The sequence below is a fragment of the Panulirus ornatus genome, chromosome 8 (genome assembly GCF_036320965.1).
Source record: "Panulirus ornatus isolate Po-2019 chromosome 8, ASM3632096v1, whole genome shotgun sequence".
NCBI lineage: Eukaryota > Metazoa > Arthropoda > Malacostraca > Decapoda > Palinuridae > Panulirus > Panulirus ornatus.
In genome coordinates this window covers 17,039,704-17,063,478 of record NC_092231.1, presented here as the reverse complement: position 1 = coordinate 17,063,478, position 23,775 = coordinate 17,039,704, and the positions used below count along the sequence as shown (strand labels likewise).

General features: G+C 40.5%; 1 protein-coding gene across 7 annotated transcripts in view; it reads left to right on the top strand.

Annotated features, from left to right (window-relative positions):
* Window positions 1-23,775, top strand: part of LOC139749847 (tudor domain-containing protein 7-like) — a 406,719-nt gene that overhangs the window by 180,896 nt on the left and 202,048 nt on the right. For 5 of the 7 annotated variants that reach the window (XM_071664170.1, XM_071664165.1, XM_071664166.1 and 2 more), the window contains one exon: window positions 17,417-17,521. The exons of the other annotated variants lie outside the window; for them this stretch is intronic. In XM_071664170.1, coding sequence (XP_071520271.1) covers window positions 17,417-17,521 — 105 coding nt within the window. The remainder of the gene's footprint in view (window positions 1-17,416; window positions 17,522-23,775) is intronic. 7 annotated transcript variants of the gene reach the window in all.

Below are 23,775 nucleotides of genomic sequence, written 5' to 3'. Positions count from 1 at the left end.
AACCACAGCTCCCTTTCCACATCTAGGCCCCACAGAACTTTCCGTGGTTTACCCCAGACGCTTCACATGCCCTGATTCAATCCACTGACAGCACGTCAACCCCGGTATACCACATCGATCCAATTCACTCTATTCCTTGCCCTCCTTTCACCCTCCTGCATGTTCAGGCCCCGATCACACAAAATCTTTTTAACTCCATCTTTCCACCTCCAATTTGGTCTCCCACTTCTCCTCGTTCCCTCTCCGACACATATATCCTCTTGGTCAATCTTTCCTCACTCATTCTCTCCATGTGCCCAAACCATTTCAAAACACCCTCTTCTGCTCTCTACCACGCTCTTTTTATTTCCACACATCTCTCTTACCCTTACATTACTTACTCGATCAAACCATCTCACACCACACATTGTCCTCAAACATCTCATTTCCAGCACATCCACCCTCCTGCGCACAACTCTATCCATAGCCCATGCCTCGCAACCATACAACATTGTTGGAACCACTAGGAGGGGAGGATTTCTGGCCCCCCGCTCCCATCCCCTCTAGTCGCCTTCTATGACACGCGAGGAATGCGTGGGAGGTGTTCTTTCGCCCCTATCCCCAGGGATGAGAGAGCTTGGGAAGTGAGTCAGTTGTTGTTCGCTGATGATACAGTGCTGGTGGCTGATTCATGTGAGAAACTGCAGAAGCTGGTGACTGAGTTTGGTAAAGTGTGTGAAAGAAGAAAGTTAAGAGTAATTGTGAATAAGAGCAAGGTTATTAGGTACAGTAGGGTTGAGGGTCAAGTCAATTGGGAGGTAAGTTTGAATGGAGAAAAACTGGAGGAAGTAAAGTGTTTTAGATATCTGGGAGTGGATCTGGCAGCGGATGGAACCATGGAAGCGGAAGTGAATCATAGGGTGGGGGAGGGGGTGAAAATCCTGGGAGCGTTGAAGAATGTGTGGAAGTCGAGAACATTATCTCGGAAAGCAAAAATGGGTATGTTTGAAGTTAAACTTATCTTTCATTTTAAAATATTTGTTTCAGATCTTTCCTCAGCATTACAGCTTTCTAGATTGACCCAATTTACCAGGGCCAGGAAGTGTGCTGTCCTCACCTGTACCCATCTGACTGGCCACCACACTTTTATGTCTTAACAGAGGCCATGTTCCAGGTCCACGAGTGCTTCAACCTTCAGTATAAGGTAGTCAGGACAACCACGGACAACATGTCAAATATCATGAAGGCCTTCCAGCCAGTATGGTGGCCAGGTGGACCTGTTGCCTGACCTCAACGACGTTGGCAGACTGCCTGAGGCCGACTCGGACGACAAGGACGACACAGCTAAGGATGAAGACCCCCATCAACCCTCAGCGAACTCCTTGGTGAGGAATGTGAGCACCCCAGTCTCTCAGTGCACATGAGGTGTGCAGCTTACATCTTCAATCTGGTATTCTCCGTGGACTTAGGCAAGAGCCTCCTCAAACAGATGGGCTCTGCTGTCACTGCCTTCAGTGCCCTCAACAAGAAGGTCCACAGCAAGGCTCAGGCATTCTTCAGTGCCCAGGGGAGGAGCCCTCAGATCAGCGACGTCATCATGAAGGCACTGGCAGGAGGCTGGTGGTCCCTGTCAAGACAAAGTGGAATGCCTTGTACGACTCATTTGTCGTCCTCAACAACATCCTGGCCACGAAGAAGGCTGTGCTTAACAGGTTCCTTAACCATATAGAGAACGTCTTAACCTTCAATGACCAGGAGATAGCCTTCCTGAAGGAGTGGATCAAAGTTATGTCCCATGCGGCTATCGCCCTCGATGGCATCCAGGGGGAGAAGAACACTTGCCTTGGAACCCCCCTTTGCACAGTGGCCTTTACCCTCATGAAGCTTAGGAACATGAGGAACAGCCACCGGTTAACACCCTGGTAGCAGCCATCACCACCCTGTTCAATCACTACATGAATGACTGGGACTGCCAGCTGGCAGCTGCCTTCCACCCAAAGTTCTGGCTGCGCAGGTTCGACAGCAACCTAACTATGTCTGTCAAGGTCACCATGAAGGACAAGGTCAAGAGAACATTGAGGGACCGGAATGGCGACGGCACCACCTGCTCCAGCAATAGCAGCAAGTGGCCACTGCCATTCATGCCGGACAACCCATTCACTGGATGGATGGCTGCTGGCTCAAGTTAAGCAGAAAGCCAAGAAACTTGTCAACACCTGTTTGGACATTGATGAGAAGGAGGGCATGGCTGACACTGACTTTATGGGGGATGAGCTCTTCGCCAACCTCTTCCTAAAGTATAACATGCCCATTGCACCCTCTTCCACAGTGGAATGGCTGTTCTCTCTTGGCAAGGACATCCCGAGGCCCAAGAGGTCAAGACTGTCGGAAGGGCCTAACTTTGAAAAGTTGATCTTCTTGAAGAACATAGTGTGAGTGTGTGACTCATAGACTCTAAAAGACTTGTTGTCATAATGTGATTATTATATTATCTTAAGTTGTCAGTAATTAGTAATTATTTCCTTTTTTATATTTTGAATTGATTAATTGCTAATTCTGAGTTTGTATATTGATATTGTACTGTATGGTGAATTTAATAGTTTGATAAATGCACTTAGATTTCAAATTTGCCTTTCAGTTCCTGCTCTAATAATTATCTGGTAAATTTGAATTAAGTTCATAGTAATGGTTTGGTTACAAGGGTTTCAGTACTACATTTTTAAAAAATTTTACGAATTGAGTGAAAAAGTTGCAGAACTTTTAGAAAATGCTTACCTATTCATCAGTTTAGCATAGATATGTATTTTCTATGGGTTTTGAAGCTTTTTTCTTTGTTTTTAATTTTTGTTTGAAAATTTATTATCAGATTATCGTTTCGTAAACTTTTGCTAAAGATTGTGCAATAAGTAAGATGAGAGCACCCACTTAGGTATGAACACCTAAGATGGCAAATAGGAAAAGTGAGGCTGATTGATTCAAAGATTATGTGTTTAAGAGGGGTATTATCATGTAGAAATGTTCGGACTTGGATAGGATAGAAATGCATGTAGTATAATTTATATGTATCTCTAGTTGAAAAGTAGGTAACTTGATTAGTTATAGGTAAATGGACTTATAAGTTTTAAGATTGGACTAAATGTGGGGATCATCATTATGTAGTATATTTATTACTCTGCAAAATTTTTTTTGCACATAGGAAAATTCAGTTATCAGTGATCATAAAATAAGATCCCACGTTGATTATGTAAAGATTTTTTTGACAAAGGACAAAGGATGATTGATGTAGATGAGACTAAGTAACAGAATATGAAATACAAAGAACAAAGGATGATTTATAGAGATGAGCCTAAGTAATAGAGTATGAAATATTAGGAAACTTTATTTCCCCTTCATAAGAACCATTATAGTGAAGAAAGAAAGCAAATTAGTATTTGTGTACAGTAAGCCCTTGATTAAAGTTACAACTATTTCTGGTGGTCTCCTATAACATCACCAATGAAGTAGACAACAAAATGTGTTTTAAAGGCATTGATTCAGTACAACAGTGTTTTAAAGAGCTAAAAAGAAAAGCATACACAATTGAATTTAATGTGCAGGAGCTAGTCTGGCCTTCATACGTTGACCCCCTACAACATGGCATTCTTAAGTCCCTTCTCAGGCATCACTGTGTAAAACTGCCATATTCATTGTGAGTTTTTGTTTCTAAGACTTGAGTAAAACCTTGATAATATGAGAGGAAGATAACCAGCAAGTGATAGTCATTTTTTCATGACCCCTGGTGAACCAGTGAGTTAGAGATGAAATTGAATGTGGTAAAGAATTTTTATAGCAGAGGAATGTGATATGGACATCTACTGATCAGATGTGCACTTGTCCTGTCAGCAGTGCATGAGAAAAATTCTTGCTAATGCTGATGATACAGGTACCTCATGATAGATGTGTATTTGATTTATGTCATTTTCAGAATAATGCTTTTTTTCCATTTTTTCCATGATTTAATTTACTCTGGTTTAAGTTTGGGTTATTTTGGTCATCATTGGGCTGGAAGTGCATTAGTGTGGTGTTGTCAGCACCATGTGAGAAGCACACATACACATGGTGTAGATACAGTCTAAAGTCACTGACTGCTTCTGTATTTTGTGTTGCAGCTTACTAGATATTGCATGTGTTTTGCCTCTTGCATCATGCTACCTAAACGTCTTTTAAGTTCCCCTGGTATTAGTAGTGCTAAGAAGTAAAAGGCTAATACCACTGAGATTAAGATGGATATGCTGATATGTTATGAGAGGGGCGCTTGAACAGCTGATAGTAATTATGCTCTTCGCCGTAGTGAATCTAAGTGGTTACGGTTTAAAGATAATATAGGTATTGTACTGAAGCTAAAACATAGATGTACTTTGGTGGAAATCACTGCATGCACATTGGTGTCCACCACCGTTGCTTCTCACCAGGGAACACTGTGTCCTTCCCACCTATGAGCCTCTCTTATTCCTGAAGTACAGTTCTTCATTAATAACTCAAATAAGGAAGTTACAATCATGCTATGGTAAAGTTATTTGCAAGTTTTCATAAAAGGTTGGCTATGTTTTGTCAACATTATCAAAACCACTTTGCTTACCACATTATTCATACATATGATAGTTTCATAACTCATTGCAGCCCATACCAAATTTAGGTGACATTGGATTGGGCACCATGTTCCTCAGGTGCAGCCTTGTTTATCAGATTGTGATGGGTTAGGATAGAACCCCTGTTCCTTCTAAATTTGTTCAAATTCCTTCATTTGATTTTTTTTTCTTTCCCTCTTTAGAAGTTTTGGAAAATATATGAAAGTTTAGGAAAGTGTTCATTCATTTTTCTGGAGTTAAGAAGATTTTACCTTCCTCAGGTACCACTGTTGTTCAACAATAGATTATTATGGTACATGGTAACTTGCACATTAGGGTGCCACCTTTGCTTTCTGGTAAGGAACACTGTTTCCTCCAGAAGAACACTGCTACCTCTCAAGCTACAGGCCATTTGTTTTCCTAAATTATAGTTTGCAGTTGATAACTCAAATAAGTATGGTTTCAATAAAACTTTGGTGAAATTATCTGAAAGCTTTAAAAGATAAATGTATGCTGTGTTTTGTCAACATTACCATAACCACTTCACTCAACACATTATAGTCCATCCTCATAACTCGCTGTAGCCAGGAATAAATTCACATGACTTCAGGTTGGGCACCATGTTTCTCAGGTGCAGCCTTGTTCCTCAGATGGGTCAGGATAGGAGCCCTGTTCCATATAGATTTGTTCCTATACCTATGTGTAATATTCTTTTGTTATTCCCCAATGGTTTTGGTGCATTACACATGACAGATATTGAATGAGTGTGAGCAGATATGGCTTCTTTTGTGTTTACTGGCACTAGCTTGGTGATGCAGGGGGTGGCAATCAGGTGTGGGGAAAAGAAGGTAATGTATATGTTATTTTTTCCTTTTCCCTCATGAATTTGTGCTGTTTCCTGTGGGGTGTGAAGGCATTGGAAATGGATGAAGACCTGCAAGTATGTGTACATGTATATACATGTACATGTATATACATGGTTTGGTCACATGAAGAGAATGAGTGAGGAAAGATTGACCAAGATGATATATGTGTCAGAGGTGGAAGGAACGAAGAGAAGTGGAAGACCAAATTGGAGGTGGAAAGATGGAGTGAAAAAGATTTTGAGTGATCAGGGCCTGAACATGCAGGAAGGTGAAAGGCGTGCAAGGAATAGAGTGAATTGGAACGGTGTGGTATACCGGGGTCGACATGCTGTCAATGGATTGAACCAGGGCATGTGAAGCATCTGGGGTAAACCATGGAAAGTTTAGTGGGGCCTGCATGTGGAAAGGGAGCTGTGGTTTTGGTGCATTATTACATGACAGCTAGAGACTGAGTGAACGAATGTGCACTACCTCGCACACATGAGGGGTGGAGGGGGTTGTCATTTCATGTGTGTGGGGTGGCAGTGGGAATGAATAAAGGCAGACAGTATGAATTATGTACACGTGTATATATGTATATGTCTGTGTGTGTATATATAAATATATATATGTATGTGTTGAGATGTATAGGTATGTATATTTGCATGTGTGGACGTGTATGTATATACATGTGTATGTGGGTGGGTTGGGCCATTCTTTCGCCTGTTTCCTTGCTTGTATGTAAATGTATGTTATGTGTGTGTATATGCATGTGTGTATATGTGTATGTGAGTGGATGTGTCTTTCTTTGTCTTTTTCCTGGGACTACCTATCGTTGCCCGTAATTGCTACAAGCACGTTATCCGTGATGCAAATTATTCCTTTATTCAAAGGAAATGTGATAGCCTTTCCTTGTCATCCACTGATAGGTCTTTCTGGTCTTTAGGTAACAGCATCTGTAACAACTTCTGTTGCTTTACCTTCCCTTCACTTTTCCGATCTGACGGTACTATAACTGTCTTATATAGACAAAGCTACTCCCTTTGGTTCCCATTTTTTCTCTAACTCCACCTTGGATGTCTCTAACATTCTTTCTCCCCCTGATGCTCATCTTACTAATCCAATGCCACTTCCCGTAATCTGTTTTTGGACTGTCCATAAAGCACTTCTTTCTCTGGATGCAAGCATCCATCCCCATGTGCTGAAATTCAGAGTGTTCCTCTAGACTTGCATCTCTGCTTGTTCATCTGTTGTATTTCTGTTTAGAAACCAAAATTTTCCCTTCTCCTTGGAATCATGCCTTGGAACATCCCATCCCTAAGAGGGGTGATCATTTTAAGCCCTCCAACTGTCATCCTATTGCTTTGACATCTACCTTTTCTAAAGTGTTAGAATCCTGCCTCAACTCCCATATCTCTAAACACCTCGAAAACCAGTCTCTCTGATCATCAGTATGGCTTCCTTAAGGTGAGATCCAGTGGTGATATTCTCTCCTAATCTTACCAATATCTGGTCATCACCCCTGGAAGGTTTTGGGGATTCATGTGTAGTTGCCCCTGACATATCTAAGGCTTTTCACAGGGTGTGGCATGAGGGTCTCATCTTTAAGCTTCCCTCTTATGGCTACCCAGGCCCTTAGTTTCTCCTTCATATCTAGCATCTTCTCTGGCCAATCTATCTCTGTGGTTGTTGATGGATCATCCTCCCCCCTTCTCTTTGTCAACAGCAGTGTCCCTCAAGGTTCTTTTCTGTCCCCTACACTTTTTATCCTTTTTTCAAAGATTTCCTCTCCTCTGCTAATAATCCAATGCACTCGTATGCTGACAACTCAACACTGCATTCGTCCACATCCTTCAGTTCTGCTCCTACTTATCTCACTCGATGTGCATCTCATCATGATACAGCTTCCTCCATAAACTCAGGCTTGGACAGGATACTTCAGTGGGATAGACAAAATCTTGTTAAGTTTAATGCCTCCTAGAGACAGTTTCTACACTTCTCTATCAAAAACTCCTCACCACTCTAGTATCTCCTTCAAAATATTTGTAATTCCACCTCTTGACTAAGTAAACATAAAGTAAACCCTCGATTTATTGGATTTCAGTTAAAATGACAGCTTAAATGATAATGCAGCACATAATTGATTATAAATAAGAAAAATGAAAATTTCAAATGCTGCACCATGCACATTTCATATCGCACTTGTTTATGGTAGCGTGGGATAGACTCACTTTGTATCGATCTTAATGTGCCTCAAGTTATCATGCAGTCAGGTGAGTAAGAATTACATATTCTTTATTCTAATTTGATAATTTTATAATGTACATTACTGTATATTGTATTAAAAAGTGGCCGTAAATTACATTCGATTTAACAGACTTTTGGCATTAACGGACAACCTTTCCCCCCCCATCGTTCCGTTAAATCAAGGGTTTACTGTGCTTAGTATTAATATAACATCCACTTTTTCTTGGAAGTACCACATTACAGGAATAGCTGAGTCTTCCTCTTAAGAAATTGGGTGTCGTGTTTAGATGTTGAAACTTCTCTTTTGAACAGTTGCTCCTTTCATACAAGAGATTGATCTGTCGTATCAAGTACCGCTCTCATATTTAGGGTGGTTCTAGCTCTGCATCCTTACTTGACAGAGTTGAGTCTAAAGCAGTCCACCTTATAAACTGTCCCTGGCTAACTTCCAAACTTGATCCCCCTACCTAACTCCGCAGTGTTGGCTCACTTTCCCTTTTCTATAAGGCATTACTTTGGTTTTTGCTCCTGTGAGCTGGCTGCTTGTGTGCCCACACCACTAGCTAGAACATGCAATACTCGGCAAGCTTCTGCATAACATTATTATTGTTTGGCCATCAGCAACTCAAGGGTGGGCCGTTTTGACACCTGCTTCTTTCCTTACACATTGAATTGAAGCTTTGAGACTCACTACCTTCTCATGTCTTTCCCAATAACTATGATGTGGCACATTTCAAAAGACATTATTGATTTATTTATATTTGATTGCCATTTCCTGCTTCAGCAAGGTAGTGCCAAGAAACAGATGAAGAAAGACCCATCTACTCGTATACTTTCATATGTACATATGCTCCCATGCACGTGCTCAAATTACAGAGGTATAAGTTTGTTGAGTATTCCTGGGAAATTATGTGGGAGGGTATTGATTGAGAGGGTGAAGGAATGTACAGAGCATCAGATGGGGGAAGAGCAGTGTGGTTTCAGAAGTGGTAGAGGATGTGTGGATCAGGTGTTTACTTTGAAGAATGTATGTGAGAAATACGTAGAAAAGCAAATGGATTTGTATGTAGCATTTATGGATCTGGAGAAGGCATATGGTAGAGTTGATAGAGATGCTTTGTGGAAGGTATTAAGAATATTATAGTGTGGGAGGCAAGTTGTTAGAAGCAGTGAAAACTTTTTATCGAGGACGTAAGGCATGTGTATGTGTAGGAAGAGAGGAAAGTGATTGGTTCTCAGTGAATGTTGGTTTGCGGCAGGGGTGTGTGATGTCTCCATGGTTGTTTAATTTGTTTATGGATGGGGTTGTTAGGGAGGTGAATGCAAGAGTTTTGGAAAGAGGGGCAAGTATGAAGTCTGTTGTGGATGAGAGAGCTTGGGAAGTGAGTCAGTTATTATTCGCCAATGATACAGCGCAGGTGGCTGATTCGGGTGAGAATCTGCAGAAGCTGGTGACTGAGTTTGGTAAAGTGTGTGAAAGAAGAAAGTTGAGTAAATGTGAATAAGAGTAAGGTTATTAGGTACAGTAGGGTTGAGGGTCAAGTCAATTGGGAGGTAAGTTTGAATGGACAAAAACTGGAGGAAGTGAAGTATTTTAGATATCTGGGAGTGGATTTGGCAGCAGATGGAACCATGGAAGTGGAAGTGAATTATAGTGTTGGGGAGGGGGCGAAAGTTCTGGGAGCGTTGAAGAATGTGTGGAAGTCAAGAATGTTATCTTTGAAAGCAAAAATGGGTATGCTTGAAGGAATAGTGGTTCCAACAATGATATATGGGTATGAGGCGTGGGCTATAGATAGAATTGTGCGGAGGAGGGTGGATGTGCTAGAAATGAGATGTTTGAGGACACTATGTGGTGTGAGGTGGTTTGATCGAGTAAGTAATGAAATGGTAAGAGGGATGTGTGGTAATAAAAAGAGTGTGGTTGAGAGAGCAGAAGAGGGTGTTTTGAAATGGTTTCGTCACGTTGAGAGAATGAGTGAGGAAAGATTGACCAAGAGGATATATGTGTCAAAGATGGAGGGAACGAGAAAAAGTGGGAGACCAAATTGGAGGTGGAAAGATGGAGTGCAAAACATTTTGAGTGATCGGGGCCTGAACATGCAAGAGGGTGAAAGGTGTGCAAGGAATAGAGTGAATTGGAACGATGTGGTATATCGGGGTCGACGTGCTGTCAGTGGATTGAACCAGGGCATGTGAAGCATCTGGGGTAAACCATGGAAAGTTCTGTGGGGCCTGGATGTGGAAAGGGAGCTGTGGTTTCGGTGCATTATACATGACAGCTAGAGACTGAGTGAACGAATGTGGCCTTTGTTGTCTTTTCCTAGTGCTGCCTTGCACACATGCGGGGGAAGGGGTTTGTTATTTCATGTGTGGCGGGGTGGCGACGGTAATGAGTAAGGGTAGACAGTATGAATTATGTACATGTGCATATATGTATATGTCTGTGTGTGTATATATATGTATACATTGAGATGTGTAGGTATGTATATGTGCGTTTGTGGACGTGTATGTATATACATGTGTATGTGGGTTGGTTGGGCCATTCTTTCATCTGTTTCCTTGCACTGCCTCGCTAATGTAGGAGACAGCAACAAAGTATAATAAATATATATATATATATATATATATATATATATATATATATATATATATATTTATATTTATTTTGCTTTGTCGCTGTCTCCCGCATTTGCGAGGTAGCGCAAGGAAACAGATGAAAGAAATGGCCCAACCCACCCCCATATACACATGTATATACATACACGTCCACACACGCAAATATACATACCCATACATCTCAATGTACACATATATATACACACACAGACACGTACATATATATACATGCACACAATTCACGCTGTCTGCCTTTATTCATTCCCATCGCCACCTCGCCACACATGGAATAACATCCCCCTCCCCCTCATGTGTGTGAGGTAGCGCTAGGAAAAGACAACAAAGGCCCCATTCGTTCACACTCAGTCTCTAGCTGTCATGCAATAATGCCCAAAACCACAGCTCCCTTTCCACATCCAGGCCCCACAGAACTTTCCATGGTTTACCCCAGACGCTTCACATGCCCTGATTCACTCCATTGACAGCACGTCGACCCCAGTATACCACATCGATCCAATTCACTCTATTCCTTGCCCGCCTTTCACCCTCCTGCATGTTCAGGCCCGGATCACTCAAAATCTTTTTCACTCCATTTTTCCACCTCTAATTTGGTCTCCCACTTCTCCTCGTTCCCTCCACCTCCAACACATATATCCTCTTGGTCAATCTTTCCTCACTCATTCTCTCAACGTGACCAAACCATTTCAAAACACCCTCTTCTGCTCTCTCAACCACGCTCTTTTTATTTCCACACATCTCTCTTACCCTATTATTACTTACTCGATCAAACCACCTCACACCACATATTATCCTCAAACATGTCATTTCCAGCACATCCACCCTCCTGCGCACAACTCTATCCATAGCCCACGCCTCGCAACCATACAACATTGTTGGAACCACTATTCCTTCAAACATACCCATTTTTGCTTTCCGAGATAATGTTCTCGACTTCCACACATTCTTCAATGCTCCCAGGATTTTCGCCCCCTCCCCCACCCTATGATTCACTTCCGCTTCCATGGTTCCATCCGCTGCCGGATCCACTCCCAGATATCTGAAACACTTCACTTCCTCCAGTTTTTCTCCATTTAAACTTACCTCCCAATTGACTTGACCCTCAACCCTACTGTACCTAATAACATTGCTCTTATTCACATTTACTCTTAACTTTCTTCTTTCACACACTTTACCAAACTCAGTCACCAGCTTCTGCAGTTTCTCACATGAATCAGCCACCAGCGCTGTATCATCAGCGAACAACAACTGACTCACTTCCCAAGCTCTCTCATCCCCAACAGACTTCATACTTGCCCCTCTTTCCAAAACTCTTGCATTCACCTCCCTAACAACCCCATCCATAAACAAATTAAACAACCATGGAGACATCACACACCCCTGCCGCAAACCTACATTCACTGAGAACCAATCACTTTCTTCCTACACGTACACATGCCTTACATCCTCGATAATATAAATATTTTTTTTTTTTTTTTTTTTTTTTACCTCGTCGCTGTCTCCCGCGGTTGCGAGGTAGCGCAAGGAAACAGACGAAAGAAATGGCCCAACCCCCCCCATACACATGTACATACACACGTCCACACACGCAAATATACATACCTACACAGCTTTCCATGGTTTACCCCGGACGCTTCACATGCCTTGATTCAATCCACTGACAGCACGTCAACCCCTGTATACCACATCGCTCCAATTCACTCTATTCCTTGCCCTCCTTTCACCCTCCTGCATGTTCAGGCCCCGATCACACAAAATCCTTTTCACTCCATCTTTCCACCTCCAATTTGGTCTCCCTCTTCTCCTCGTTCCCTCCACCTCCGACACATATATCCTCTTGGTCAATCTTTCCTCACTCATTCTCTCCATGTGCCCAAACCATTTCAAAACAACCTCTTCTGCTCTCTCAACCACGCTCTTTTTATTTCCACACATCTCTCTTACCCTTACGTTACTTACTCGATCAAACCACCTCACACCACACATTGTCCTCAAACATCTCATTTCCAGCACATCCATCCTCCTGCGCACAACTCTATCCATAGCCCACGCCTCGCAACCATACAACATTGTTGGAACCTACTATTCCTTCAAACATACCCATTTTTGCTTTCCGAGATAATGTTCTCGACTTCCACACATTTTTCAAGGCTCCCAAAATTTTCGCCCCCTCCCCCACCCTATGATCCACTTCCGCTTCCATGGTTCCATCCGCTGACAGATCCACTCCCAGATATCTAAAACACTTCACTTCCTCCAGTTTTTCTCCATTCAAACTCACCTCCCAATTGACTTGACCCTCAGCCCTACTGTACCTAATAACCTTGCTCTTATTCACATTTACTCTTAACTTTCTTCTTCCACACACTTTACCAAACTCAGTCACCAGCTTCTGCAGTTTCTCACATGAATCAGCCACCAGCGCTGTATCATCAGCGAACAACAACTGACTCACTTCCCAAGCTCTCTCATCCCCAACAGACTTCATACTTGCCCCTCTTTCCAAGACTCTTGCATTTACCTCCCTAACAACCCAATCCATAAACAAATTAAACAACCATGGAGACATCACACACCCCTGCCGCAAACCTACATTCACTGAGAACCAATCACTTTCCTCTCTTCCTACACGTACACATGCCTTACATCCTCGATAAAAACTTTTCACTGCTTCTAACAACTTGCCTCCCACACCATATATTCTTAATACCTTCCACAGAGCATCTCTATCAACTCTATCATATGCCTTCTCCAGATCCATAAATGCTACATACAAATATATACATATATATATATATATATATATATATATATATATATATATATATATATATATATATATATATATATATATATTCCCTGGGGATAGGGGAGAAAGAATACTTCCCACGTATTCCCTGCGTGTCGTAGAAGGCGACTAAAAGGGAAGGGAGAGGGGGGCTGGAAATCCTCCCCTCTCGTTTTTTTTTTTTTTTTTTTTTTTTTTTTTTTTCTTTTTTTCCAAAAGAAGGAACAGAGAAGAGGTCCAGGTGAGGATATTCCCTCAAAGGCCCAGTCCTCTGTTCTTAACGCTACCTCGCTATCGTGGGAAATGGCGAATAGTAAAAAAAAATATATATATATATATATATATATATATATATATATATATATATATATATATATATATATATATATATATATGATTTGGTAAACAGAGAAGAGGTAGTAAAAGCTTTGCGGAAGATGAAAGCCGGCAAGGCAGCAGGTTTGGATGGTATTGCAGTGGAATTTATTAAAAAAGGGGGTGACTGTATTGTTGACTGGTTGGTAAGGTTATTTAATGTATGTATGACTCATGGTGAGGTGCCTGAGGATTGGCGGAATGCGTGCATAGTGCCATTGTACATCGTTCCCTCCACCTCCGACACGTATATCCTCTTGGTCAATCTTTCCTCACTCATTCTCTCCATGTGACCAAACCATTTCAAAACACCCTCTTCTGCTCTCTCAACCACGCTCTTTTTATTTCCACACATCTCTCTTACCCTATTATTACTTACTCGATCAAACCACCTCACACCACACATTGTCCTCAAACATCTCATTTCCAGCACATCCATCCTCCTGTGCACAACTCTATCCATAGTCCACGCCTCGCAACCATACAACATTGTTGGAACCACTATTCCTTCAAACATACCCATTTTTGCTTTCCAAGATAATGTTCTCGACTTCCACACATTCTTCATATATATATATATATATATATATATATATTTATTTATTTTTTTTTTTGTCGCTGTCTCCTGCGTTTGCGAGGTAGCGCAAGGAAACAGACGAAAGAAATGGCCCAACCCACCCCCATACACATGTATATACATACATCTACACACGCAAATATACATACCTACACAGCTTTCCATGGTTTACCCCAGACGCTTCACATGCCCTGATTCAATCCACCGACAGTACGTCCACCCCGGTATACCACATCAATCCAATTCACTCTATTCCTTGCCCTCCTTTCACCCTCCTGCATGTTCAGGCCCCTATCACACAAAATTTTTTTCACTCCATCTTTCCACCTCCAATTTGGTCTCCCACTTCTCCTCGTTCCCTCCACCTCCGACACATATATCCTCTTGGTCAATCTTTAAACTCATTCTCTCCATGTGCCCAAACCATTTCAAAACACCCTCTTCTGCTTTCTCAACCACGCTCTTTTTATTTCCACACATCTCTCTTACCCTTACGTTACTCGATCAAACCACCTCACACCACACATTGTCCTCAAACATCTCATTTCCAGCACATCCATCCTCCTGCGCACAACTCTATCCATAGCCCACGCCTCACAACCATACAAAATTGTTGGAATCACTATTCCTTCAAACATACCCATTTTTGCTTTCCGAGATAATGTTCTCGACTTCCACACATTCTTCAAGGCTCCCAGGATTTTCGCCCCCTCCCCCACCCTATGATCCACTTCCGCTTCCATGGTCCCATCTGCTGCCAGATCCACTCCCAGATATCTAAAATACTTTACTTCCTCCAGTTTTTCTCCATTCAAACTTACCTCTCAATTGACTTGATCCTCAACCTTACTGTACCTAATAACCTTGCTCTTATTCACATTTACTCTTAACTTTCTTCTTCCACACACTTTACCAAACTCAGTCACCAGCTTCTGCAGTTTCTCACATGAATCAGCCACCAGCGCTGGATCATCAGCGAACAACAACTGACTCACTTCCCAAGCTCTCTCATCCAGAACAGACTTCATATATATATATATATATATATATATATATATATATATATATATATATATATATTTTTTTTTTCTTTGTTGCTGTCTCCCGCGTTTGCGAGGTAGCGCAAGGGAACAGACGAAAGAAATGGCCCAACCCACCCCCATATACGTGTATATACATACGTCCACACACGCAAATATACATACCTACACAGCTTTCCATGGTTTACCCCAGACGCTTCACATGCCCTGTTTCAATCCACTCTCCATGTGACCAAACCATTTCAAAACACCCTCCTCTGCTTTCTCAACCACGCTCTTTTTATTTCCACACATCTCTCTTACCCTTACGTTACTTACTCGATCAAACCACCTCACACCACACATTGTCCTCAAACATCTCATTTCCAGCACATCCATCCTCCTGCGCACAACTCTATCCATAGTCCACGCCTCGCAACCATACAACATTGTTGGAACCACTATTCCTTCAAACATACCCATTTTTGCTTTCCGAGATAATGTTCTTGACTTCCACACATTCTTCAAGGCTCCCAGAATGTTCGCCCCCTCCCCCACCCTCTGATCCACTTCCGCTTCCATGGTTCCATCCGCTGCCAGATCCACTCCCAGATATCTAAAACACTTCACTTCCTCCAGTTTTTCTCCATTCAAAGTCACCTCCCAATTGACTTGACCCTCAACCCTACTGTGCCTAATATCTTGCTCTTATTCACATTTACTCTTAACTTTCTTCTTTCACATATATATATATATATATATATATATATATATATATATATATATATATATATATATATATATATATATATATATATATATATTTTTTTTTTTTTTTTTTTCATACTATTCGCCATTTCCCGCGATAGCGAGGTAGCGTTAAGAACAGAGGACTGGGCCTTTGAGGGAATATCCTCACCTGGCCCTCTTCTCTGTTCCTTCTTTTGGAAAATTTAAAAAAAAAAAAAAAAAAACGAGAGGGGAGGATTTCCAGCCCCCCGCTCCCTTCCCTTTTAGTCGCCTTCTACGACACGCAGGGAATACGTGGGAAGTATTCTTTCTCCCCTATCCCCAGGGAAAATATATATATATATATATATATATATATATATATATATATATATATATATAGATATATATCTTTTCTTTTTCTTTCAAACTATTCGCCATTTCCCGCATTAGCGAGGTATCGTTAAGAACAGAGGACTGGGCCTTGGAGGGAAAATCCTCACCTGGCCCCCTTCTCTGTTCCTTGTTTTGGAAAATTAAAAAAAAACGAGAGGGGAAGATTTCCAGGCCCCCACTTCCTCCCCTTTTAGTCGCCTTCTACGACACGCAGGGAATACGTGGGAAGTATTCTTTCTCCCCTATCCCCAGGGATAATATATATATATATATATTATATATATATATATATATATATATATATATATATATATATATATATATATATTATAATATATATATATATATATATATTATGAAAAAAAAAAATATATATATATATATATATATATATTCTATTCTATTACATTATATTATATTTCATCATTTTTATTTATTATAATTGAACAAAAGAATAGAGACCAAATTGGAGATGGATGGATGGATTGAAAAAGGTTTTGAGAGATTGGGACCTGAACATGCAGGAGGGTGAAATGTGTGCATGGGATAGAGCAAAATGGAATGATGTGGTATACAGTAATAGACATGCTGTCAGTAGACTGAACTAGGGCATATGAAATGGCCAAGGGAAACCATGGAAAGGTCTTTGGGACCTGGCTGTGGATAGGGAGCTTTGGTTTTTGTGCATTAGACATGACAGAGAATGTGGCCATTTTTGTGTCTTTCTTAGAACTACCACTCAAACATAGAAACGGCAATCAAATATGTAAAAGAAAAGGTGTTACCAGACTGTGCCTGAGGTTACACTGCAACTGGAAAGTATTGTTTGTGAGACTGTGTCATTGTCAGTTGACAGAAGGGTGTAGTCTTGTCAAAGAACTTCTCACTTGAAAGGAGTTCATCTTGTGCCTGTTGCTGAATGTAGCACATCCTGGGGCTACAGGAGCTCCTGGAAAAATGGACCCGAGATGATGACGTTACCCTTTCAGAAAGGTTCTTGGAGCAATTGTAAATGAACAAATAAATGTATATACATATGTGTATACCCACTGATGTATATATACATGTACTTCTTCATTGGAAATAATAGTGATGTCATTGTTGTATCATAAGGACACTGCAACATATGTATTGGCATTGTCAGTTAATAGTGAACTGGATTCTAGTGGTGTGTATGCCTGTGCTTGTAACAACTAACCCCATAACTCAACTAACAGGTTCTGATGTGGTTTGTGGACTTTGGTAACTCGGACCGAGTGCCATCTACCAACTTAAGGCCTCTGGAGGGTGGGTGTGACCAGCTAACCAAAATCCCACACCAGGTAAACGAGTACTTTATGGTAGTGTTTTGTGATAAACCACAGAAACTCTTGAGCATTTTTCTCAGAAATAAGTGATTTTACTTTTTTTTATTTCTCTCACAGTTAAGACTCTCTTCTCTTGGTATTATGAAATTTTTCTCTTTTCTTGCTGAGGTTATGATATAAAATGCAGTTTTGATATAGATGCATTTGTTGCAATTTAAAGATGAGATGGTAGTTATTTTTTGTAGAATTTAAAAGGGGACTTTGCCTAGGTATCTTTGAGACCATTATTGTATTCAAAATATACCTTTAAGATATCCATTCTTTGTGTGTGTCTCTGGGTCTGTGTGTGTAATCATGTATTTGCACAGCATGGGGAGAAAGTTTTACACCTCTGGTGCCTCGTCTCTTGAAATTTCTCACCTATCAGGTAGAAGTTTTTTAAATGTACTACTGGTATTCATGGCTTCCATTATTTAGTCAATTTCACCTGTCACCAGTCTTACACTAAAACAGCACTTCTTTATATTCTCTCTAACTAGCTTCTTGTCATGGCCCCTGGTTACTTTGTTATTCCATCTAATAAAGGGCAGGTCAGTGTCATCCAACTGAAATAAAATCTTGAAGGATAGAATCAGGTCATCTGATTCTCAGTTTTTGCCTGTATATATATATATATATATCCCTAAGCCCCTCATTGTTGCTCTGCTTTCTTAATATTGGTACCGTACTAATTTCTCTTCTTGAGACCCTCTCAATTGGGTCTGTGTGCTTCTGTAGGTGAAATGATTAAACTTTAGAGGCATAATCCAGGTCTAACTGATTATACAACAGCAGGGACTCATTTATGGGGCTCCTTCAGCTTTGAGGCTGTGCTGTAACTAGGAGGAGAGAAATAGTGGACACCAGTGGAGCAAGAAGTTCTGTGAAAATTTAGTCTTTTTTGTCCATTGATAATGAGATAGCCTTGATGAAAGTGACTTTTCATCTGTGCAATCATTTGCAGGCAGAGTCCAGAAACATTCATAATCCAGTTTTAGTCTTTATTTTGTATTGTAAATAGCTTACCAGGCATTCCCTTAACCATGTACTTAAATGAAACTTTGATATTTGCCAGCAGATAGGTTGCTTCTTTCACAGTTTACCAGATGTTGAACTCTGGCAATGGGTTAGATACTATGTGGCCTCCTAGGTCTTTCTCACTCCTAGATTCCACTAGTTTATTACCTGCTGCATCCCATGCTCATTACCTTGCCTGTAACTACCTTTCTGTAATTAATGGGTTGATAGTTTTTCACTTGTAGGGTCCCATTCCTTAAATTTTTTTAGTATCTTACAACTTTTTTGAACTGCTATATGCTATCCACATTTACAGTGACATCTCAGTTTATCCCCATTATCGATTATTCATACGTTAGTTTATTCCATTTATCCACTACTACACCATAAAAAAAGACTTCAGTGCATATTTTCTAAGATTTTTACTGCAGAATTTCATGTTATTACCTCCTGTTGTTCTGTCATTGCATTTTTTGAAGAACTGTTAACTATTGAATTCTTCAAACTAGTTTATAAACTTAAAGGTTGTTATTGGGTCACCTATTTTATTTTCCCATGGTGGACAATTTTATGGCCTCTAGCCTTTGGCTGGAACTATGCTTTTTTAATTTTTTGTACCATCTTTACAGTCATATCCTGGACCTTCTTTGTTACTTCCTTGTACTTTTAAGTGTTACATCCAAACTTGAGAAGTGTATGCTAGTATTGGCCTAACATAGGATGTGATCAGCTCCCTGAATGTTTCTTTCTCTGTGCACTTGATTGCAATTATATGTCAGCAGCTAGTTTGTCTTCTAAACTATTCTTCAGGGGTGAGGTTCCAGTGATAGGTTATGTACAGTGTCAGTTCCTAGTTCCCTTACTCACAGATTCCTGCAATTTTCAAGCAAGAAAATATTTGTGTTGAGGCCATCTTTTGATATATCCTATTCTCATTACTTTGCATTTACTTGGATTGAATTTCATCAACAATTTATCATACCAGCTGTGAAGTTTGACTAGGTTCCTCTGTAAGTAAATGCAATCCATTCCTCTCACTTTTTACTTTCCTCATATCTTTGGCATCCTACACAAATCCTTAGTACTTTTTTATACATTATTCTCATAGATCAGTAAGAACAATAATTCTAGGACTGATCCCTGTGAAATTACTTTTTCATGCTGTATAGGAAGGGATTTTTACACCTGTGGGACCCCATATCTTGAACATTGTATGATATACAGCTTTTTGAATTTCTGTATGTTGTCTTTATTTCCCATGTCTTCATGCATTTTGTTCCATTCATCTACAATTGGTGTGCTTTAAAAGTACTTCTTCACACCTTTTTTTTAGTGAGTTTATTGCTTAATTTCATGTGATGTTCTACATTTTTTGAGTAACTGTTTATTGTCTGCATTACCATAATGTTTTAAAAACTTTAAGGCTGTGATCAAGTTGCTCCTTTGTCTTTGTTGCTTTTCATCTGGACCCTTTCTGTTTGCTTTTTTTTTCTACTGTAGGTGTGGTGACCAAACATATTCTGGTTTTGGCTTTATTTAGGATGTGAACAGCATGTTGAACATTTTCTAAAACATGAACTTTAAGATTACAGGTTGTACCACTTTAATCCAGCAACCTTGGGACCTGGATGTTGCTGGAAAACACAAACTGAGCCCTAAGTCGTACACAGTTGACAGATCTCATAGTACTCGCACAAAGTCTTTGCAGAAGTTCCTCTATCTATTTTTTTTCCAGAAACTACACCTTTTCAAGCATAGATGATGGTTTATGCTTACTTTTGTTAGCACTAGCACCATATTCTGCATCTCTTGGTCTCTTGGATGACATCCTGAAGGGCTAAAATACAGCTGAATATAAGAAATTAACAGGACTATTAATTAGCTCAGCTGCTGTGTAAACAGATTTTGGCACCTTAGCAATGCTAACATGCTAACAGTTCTACCATGGTGGGAGATCCATAAACAAATGGTGGCAGATCCAAAATGCGCTGGATCATAGGAGTTTCCAGACCACAGAGTACTGCATTAGAGAGGTACAACCTGCATTCTAATATTCTCTTGCAGACATTTGATCCCTCTAACTATTCTCCTAAGGTGAGACACTCTTGACAGGTTAGGGACAATGTCAACTCCTATGGCTCTCTCTCTCACACACACACTTTTGCAGCTTATTTCCATCTGGATGATAATCATATCGAGGCTTTCTCATGCTGTAACCCATCCTTATTACTGTACATTTCCTTGGGTTGACCTTCATCAACCATTTATCACACCAACTTCGAAGTCTATCAAGGCCGTCAAGTAAGTTGATGCAATCCTCCACACTTTTCACCTCCCTCATGACCCTTTTATCATCTGCAGACATTTTCTTGTAGGATCCCATTCCTTCTGTCAAGTTTTTCACATAGATCAAGAAGAGTAATGGTCCCAGAACAGAGCCATGTGGCATTCTTTTTTGTGACCACAACCGATTTTAAGGATGCTTATCGGATGTATATCATATCTTTCGTTCCACTAAGATCACCTCACATCTATTGAAGGAGTCTCCTCTTTATTCCAGCTGTGTGATCCAGCTTCTTGATCAGCCTCCCATATGTTAGAGTGTCAAATGCTTTCTGACATATAGTGAGGAGGAGCATCTCTGAAAAGAGATTAGTAAGGTTTAGATTATTTTAACAGCAGTGCATTCCATGCATAACAAAGGTGCTCAACAACTGTTTATTTCACTCCCTTTCTTTGTGTAATAATACTGATGAATTGTACATATATAAAACTTCGTAGAAACTTGTACTGCGTAGCCAAAGTTCCTATCTTATGGTTAGTTTTTTGCATACATGATATGGTCTGCATAGCATTGTATCATCACTAGAAATCCTATCCACTGTACAGATACCGTTTAATGTTGCTAAAAGGAAAGAGCAATTTTGCACTGTATTCACAAGTATTTTACTTAGAGCACGTCTAGCACATCTGCATCAGCAGAGTGGATAGGTGCCTGTATTGGAACACAGAACACAACACAGTGCTGGCATGGCAGCAATCCACAGATGATAGCCAAACATTTGCAAATCCCACTTTGAAATTTTCCATTCAGTGTTCTTGTGGTGAAAACAGCTGACTCATGGAACATGTGCAATGGTGTGTTGATTTTATCTGGTGACTGAAGGCAACTATCCACTCTGCTGATATAGACGTACGGGTAGTGCTCTGAGTTAGATATTTGCATAATAATGCAAAGTGATTTGATACAAGTGATAGTGGTAAAAGTAAGTGAACTTGGAAAAGAGACTTGAGTGAAGAATTACAAGAAGAGATTGAGTGAGGAATGGCAGAAGGAGAGAGTAAAAGAAGCTAGGGAAGTGGGTGAGGAATGGGAGGTATTTAAGGAAGCAGTACTGTCAATAGTGAGATAGGTGTGTGGCACGTGGAAGGTGGGAACTGGGAACTGGGCAAGTGAGGAAGGGTTGTGAGTGGAAGGATGATAAAGTATAGTTGCTGGTGAAAGAGGAGAGATGTATGGGCAGTACTTATAGGGAAGGTGTGGGGATGATTGGGAGGTTTATTAAAGAAAGTAGTCGGAGGTCAAGAGGAAGGTGCTGGGACTTAAAAAAAGAGGGCAAATGAGAGTTTGTGTGAGTGAGTATCAGCAGCCTTCAGGGAAAGTGATATGTTTTGGAAGGATGTAAATAGTGTGAGATAACGTAGAGGAAAAGTAGGAGCATCAGTGAAGGATAAATGGAGAATTGGTACAGGCTAATATGAAATGAAGAGAAGTGTTGAGTGTGTTTGAGGATAGGGTGACAGATATAGGGTGTTTGGATTGGTGAGGTATGTAATGTGAGAGAGTCATGGAAAGTGGTCTGGTGAAGAGGGAAGAGTTGAGAAAGCCTTGCATATGATGAGAAGTGGCAAGGCTGCTTGAGTGGATGGTATTGCAGTAAGATTTCATAATAAAAAGGAGTGACTTTGGTGTTGATTAGTTAATTAGGATTATCAGTGTATGTATGGGTCATGATGTGTCTGAGTATGGGCAAAATGCATGAATAGTGTCATTATATAAAGTAGAGGGGTACAGAGGCAGTTCTTCAATTCCAGAATTTTTTGAAATGTACCTGGTAATGGTAACCAGCTTGTATAGGAGAACAGTGATTGAGAGACTGGTGGCAATTTCAGAGCATTAGATTGGAGAGGAACAGTGTGGTTTCAGAAGTGGCAGAGGTTGTGTGGATCAGATCGTTGTGTTGAATAATGTGTGCGAGAGATAACTTATATAGAGAAACAGAAGATTTGTATTCGGTGTTTATGGGTCTGGAGAAAACTGGATGATAGGTTATACGAAGTGGAAAATGTTATAAATATATGGTTTGGGAGGAAAGCTATTAGAAGCAGTGTTGAGTTTATATCAAGAGAGTTAGGTGTGTTTGCGAGAAAGTAGAAAGGTGGATGAGTGATTCCAGATGAAGGTGGGTCTGCATCAGGTGTGTGTGATATCCCCATGGCTGTTTAACCTGAGTATGGATAGGGTGGTTAGGGAGATAAATGCAAAGGTCCTGTAGAGAGGAGCAGGTATGCAGTCATGCAGTGTGTAGGGGTAAGGGATGCCTAGGAAATGAATCATTTGTTTGCTGATGACATTGCACTAATGCAAATTTTTGAGAAACTGCATAAGTTGTTATATGAGCTTGGGAGAGTATTGAAAGGAGTAAGTTGAGAGTAAATCTGAACAAAAGCAGGGTTATTAGGTTTAGCAATGCAGAGCGACAGGTTATTAGGGTGTGATTTTGAATGGAGAAAGGACATGGCAGTGAATGGAACCTTGGAAGCAGAGATGAGTCATAGGACAGGTGAGGGGTCAAAGGTTTTGTGAGCATTGATGAATGTGTGGAAGGAGAGGTCACTGATTGGGAGGGCAAAAATGGGAATGTTTAAAGGTTTAGTAGTCCTGTTGATGTGTGGATGCAAGGAATGGGCTGAAGATGAGAATGTACTGGGGAAAGTGCATGTCATGGAAATGAATTGTTTGACAGCAGTATGTGATCTTGGGAGCGTTGATCAAATAAGTGATGTGATGAGAGAGGTGTGGTAATAAGAAGAATGTTTTTTAAGAAAGCTGAAGAGTTTGTGATGAAATGGTTTGGACATCTGGAGAGAATGAGTGGGAGAGGTTGACAAAGAGGATATTTGTGTCAGAAGTGGAAAGAACAAGGAGTAGG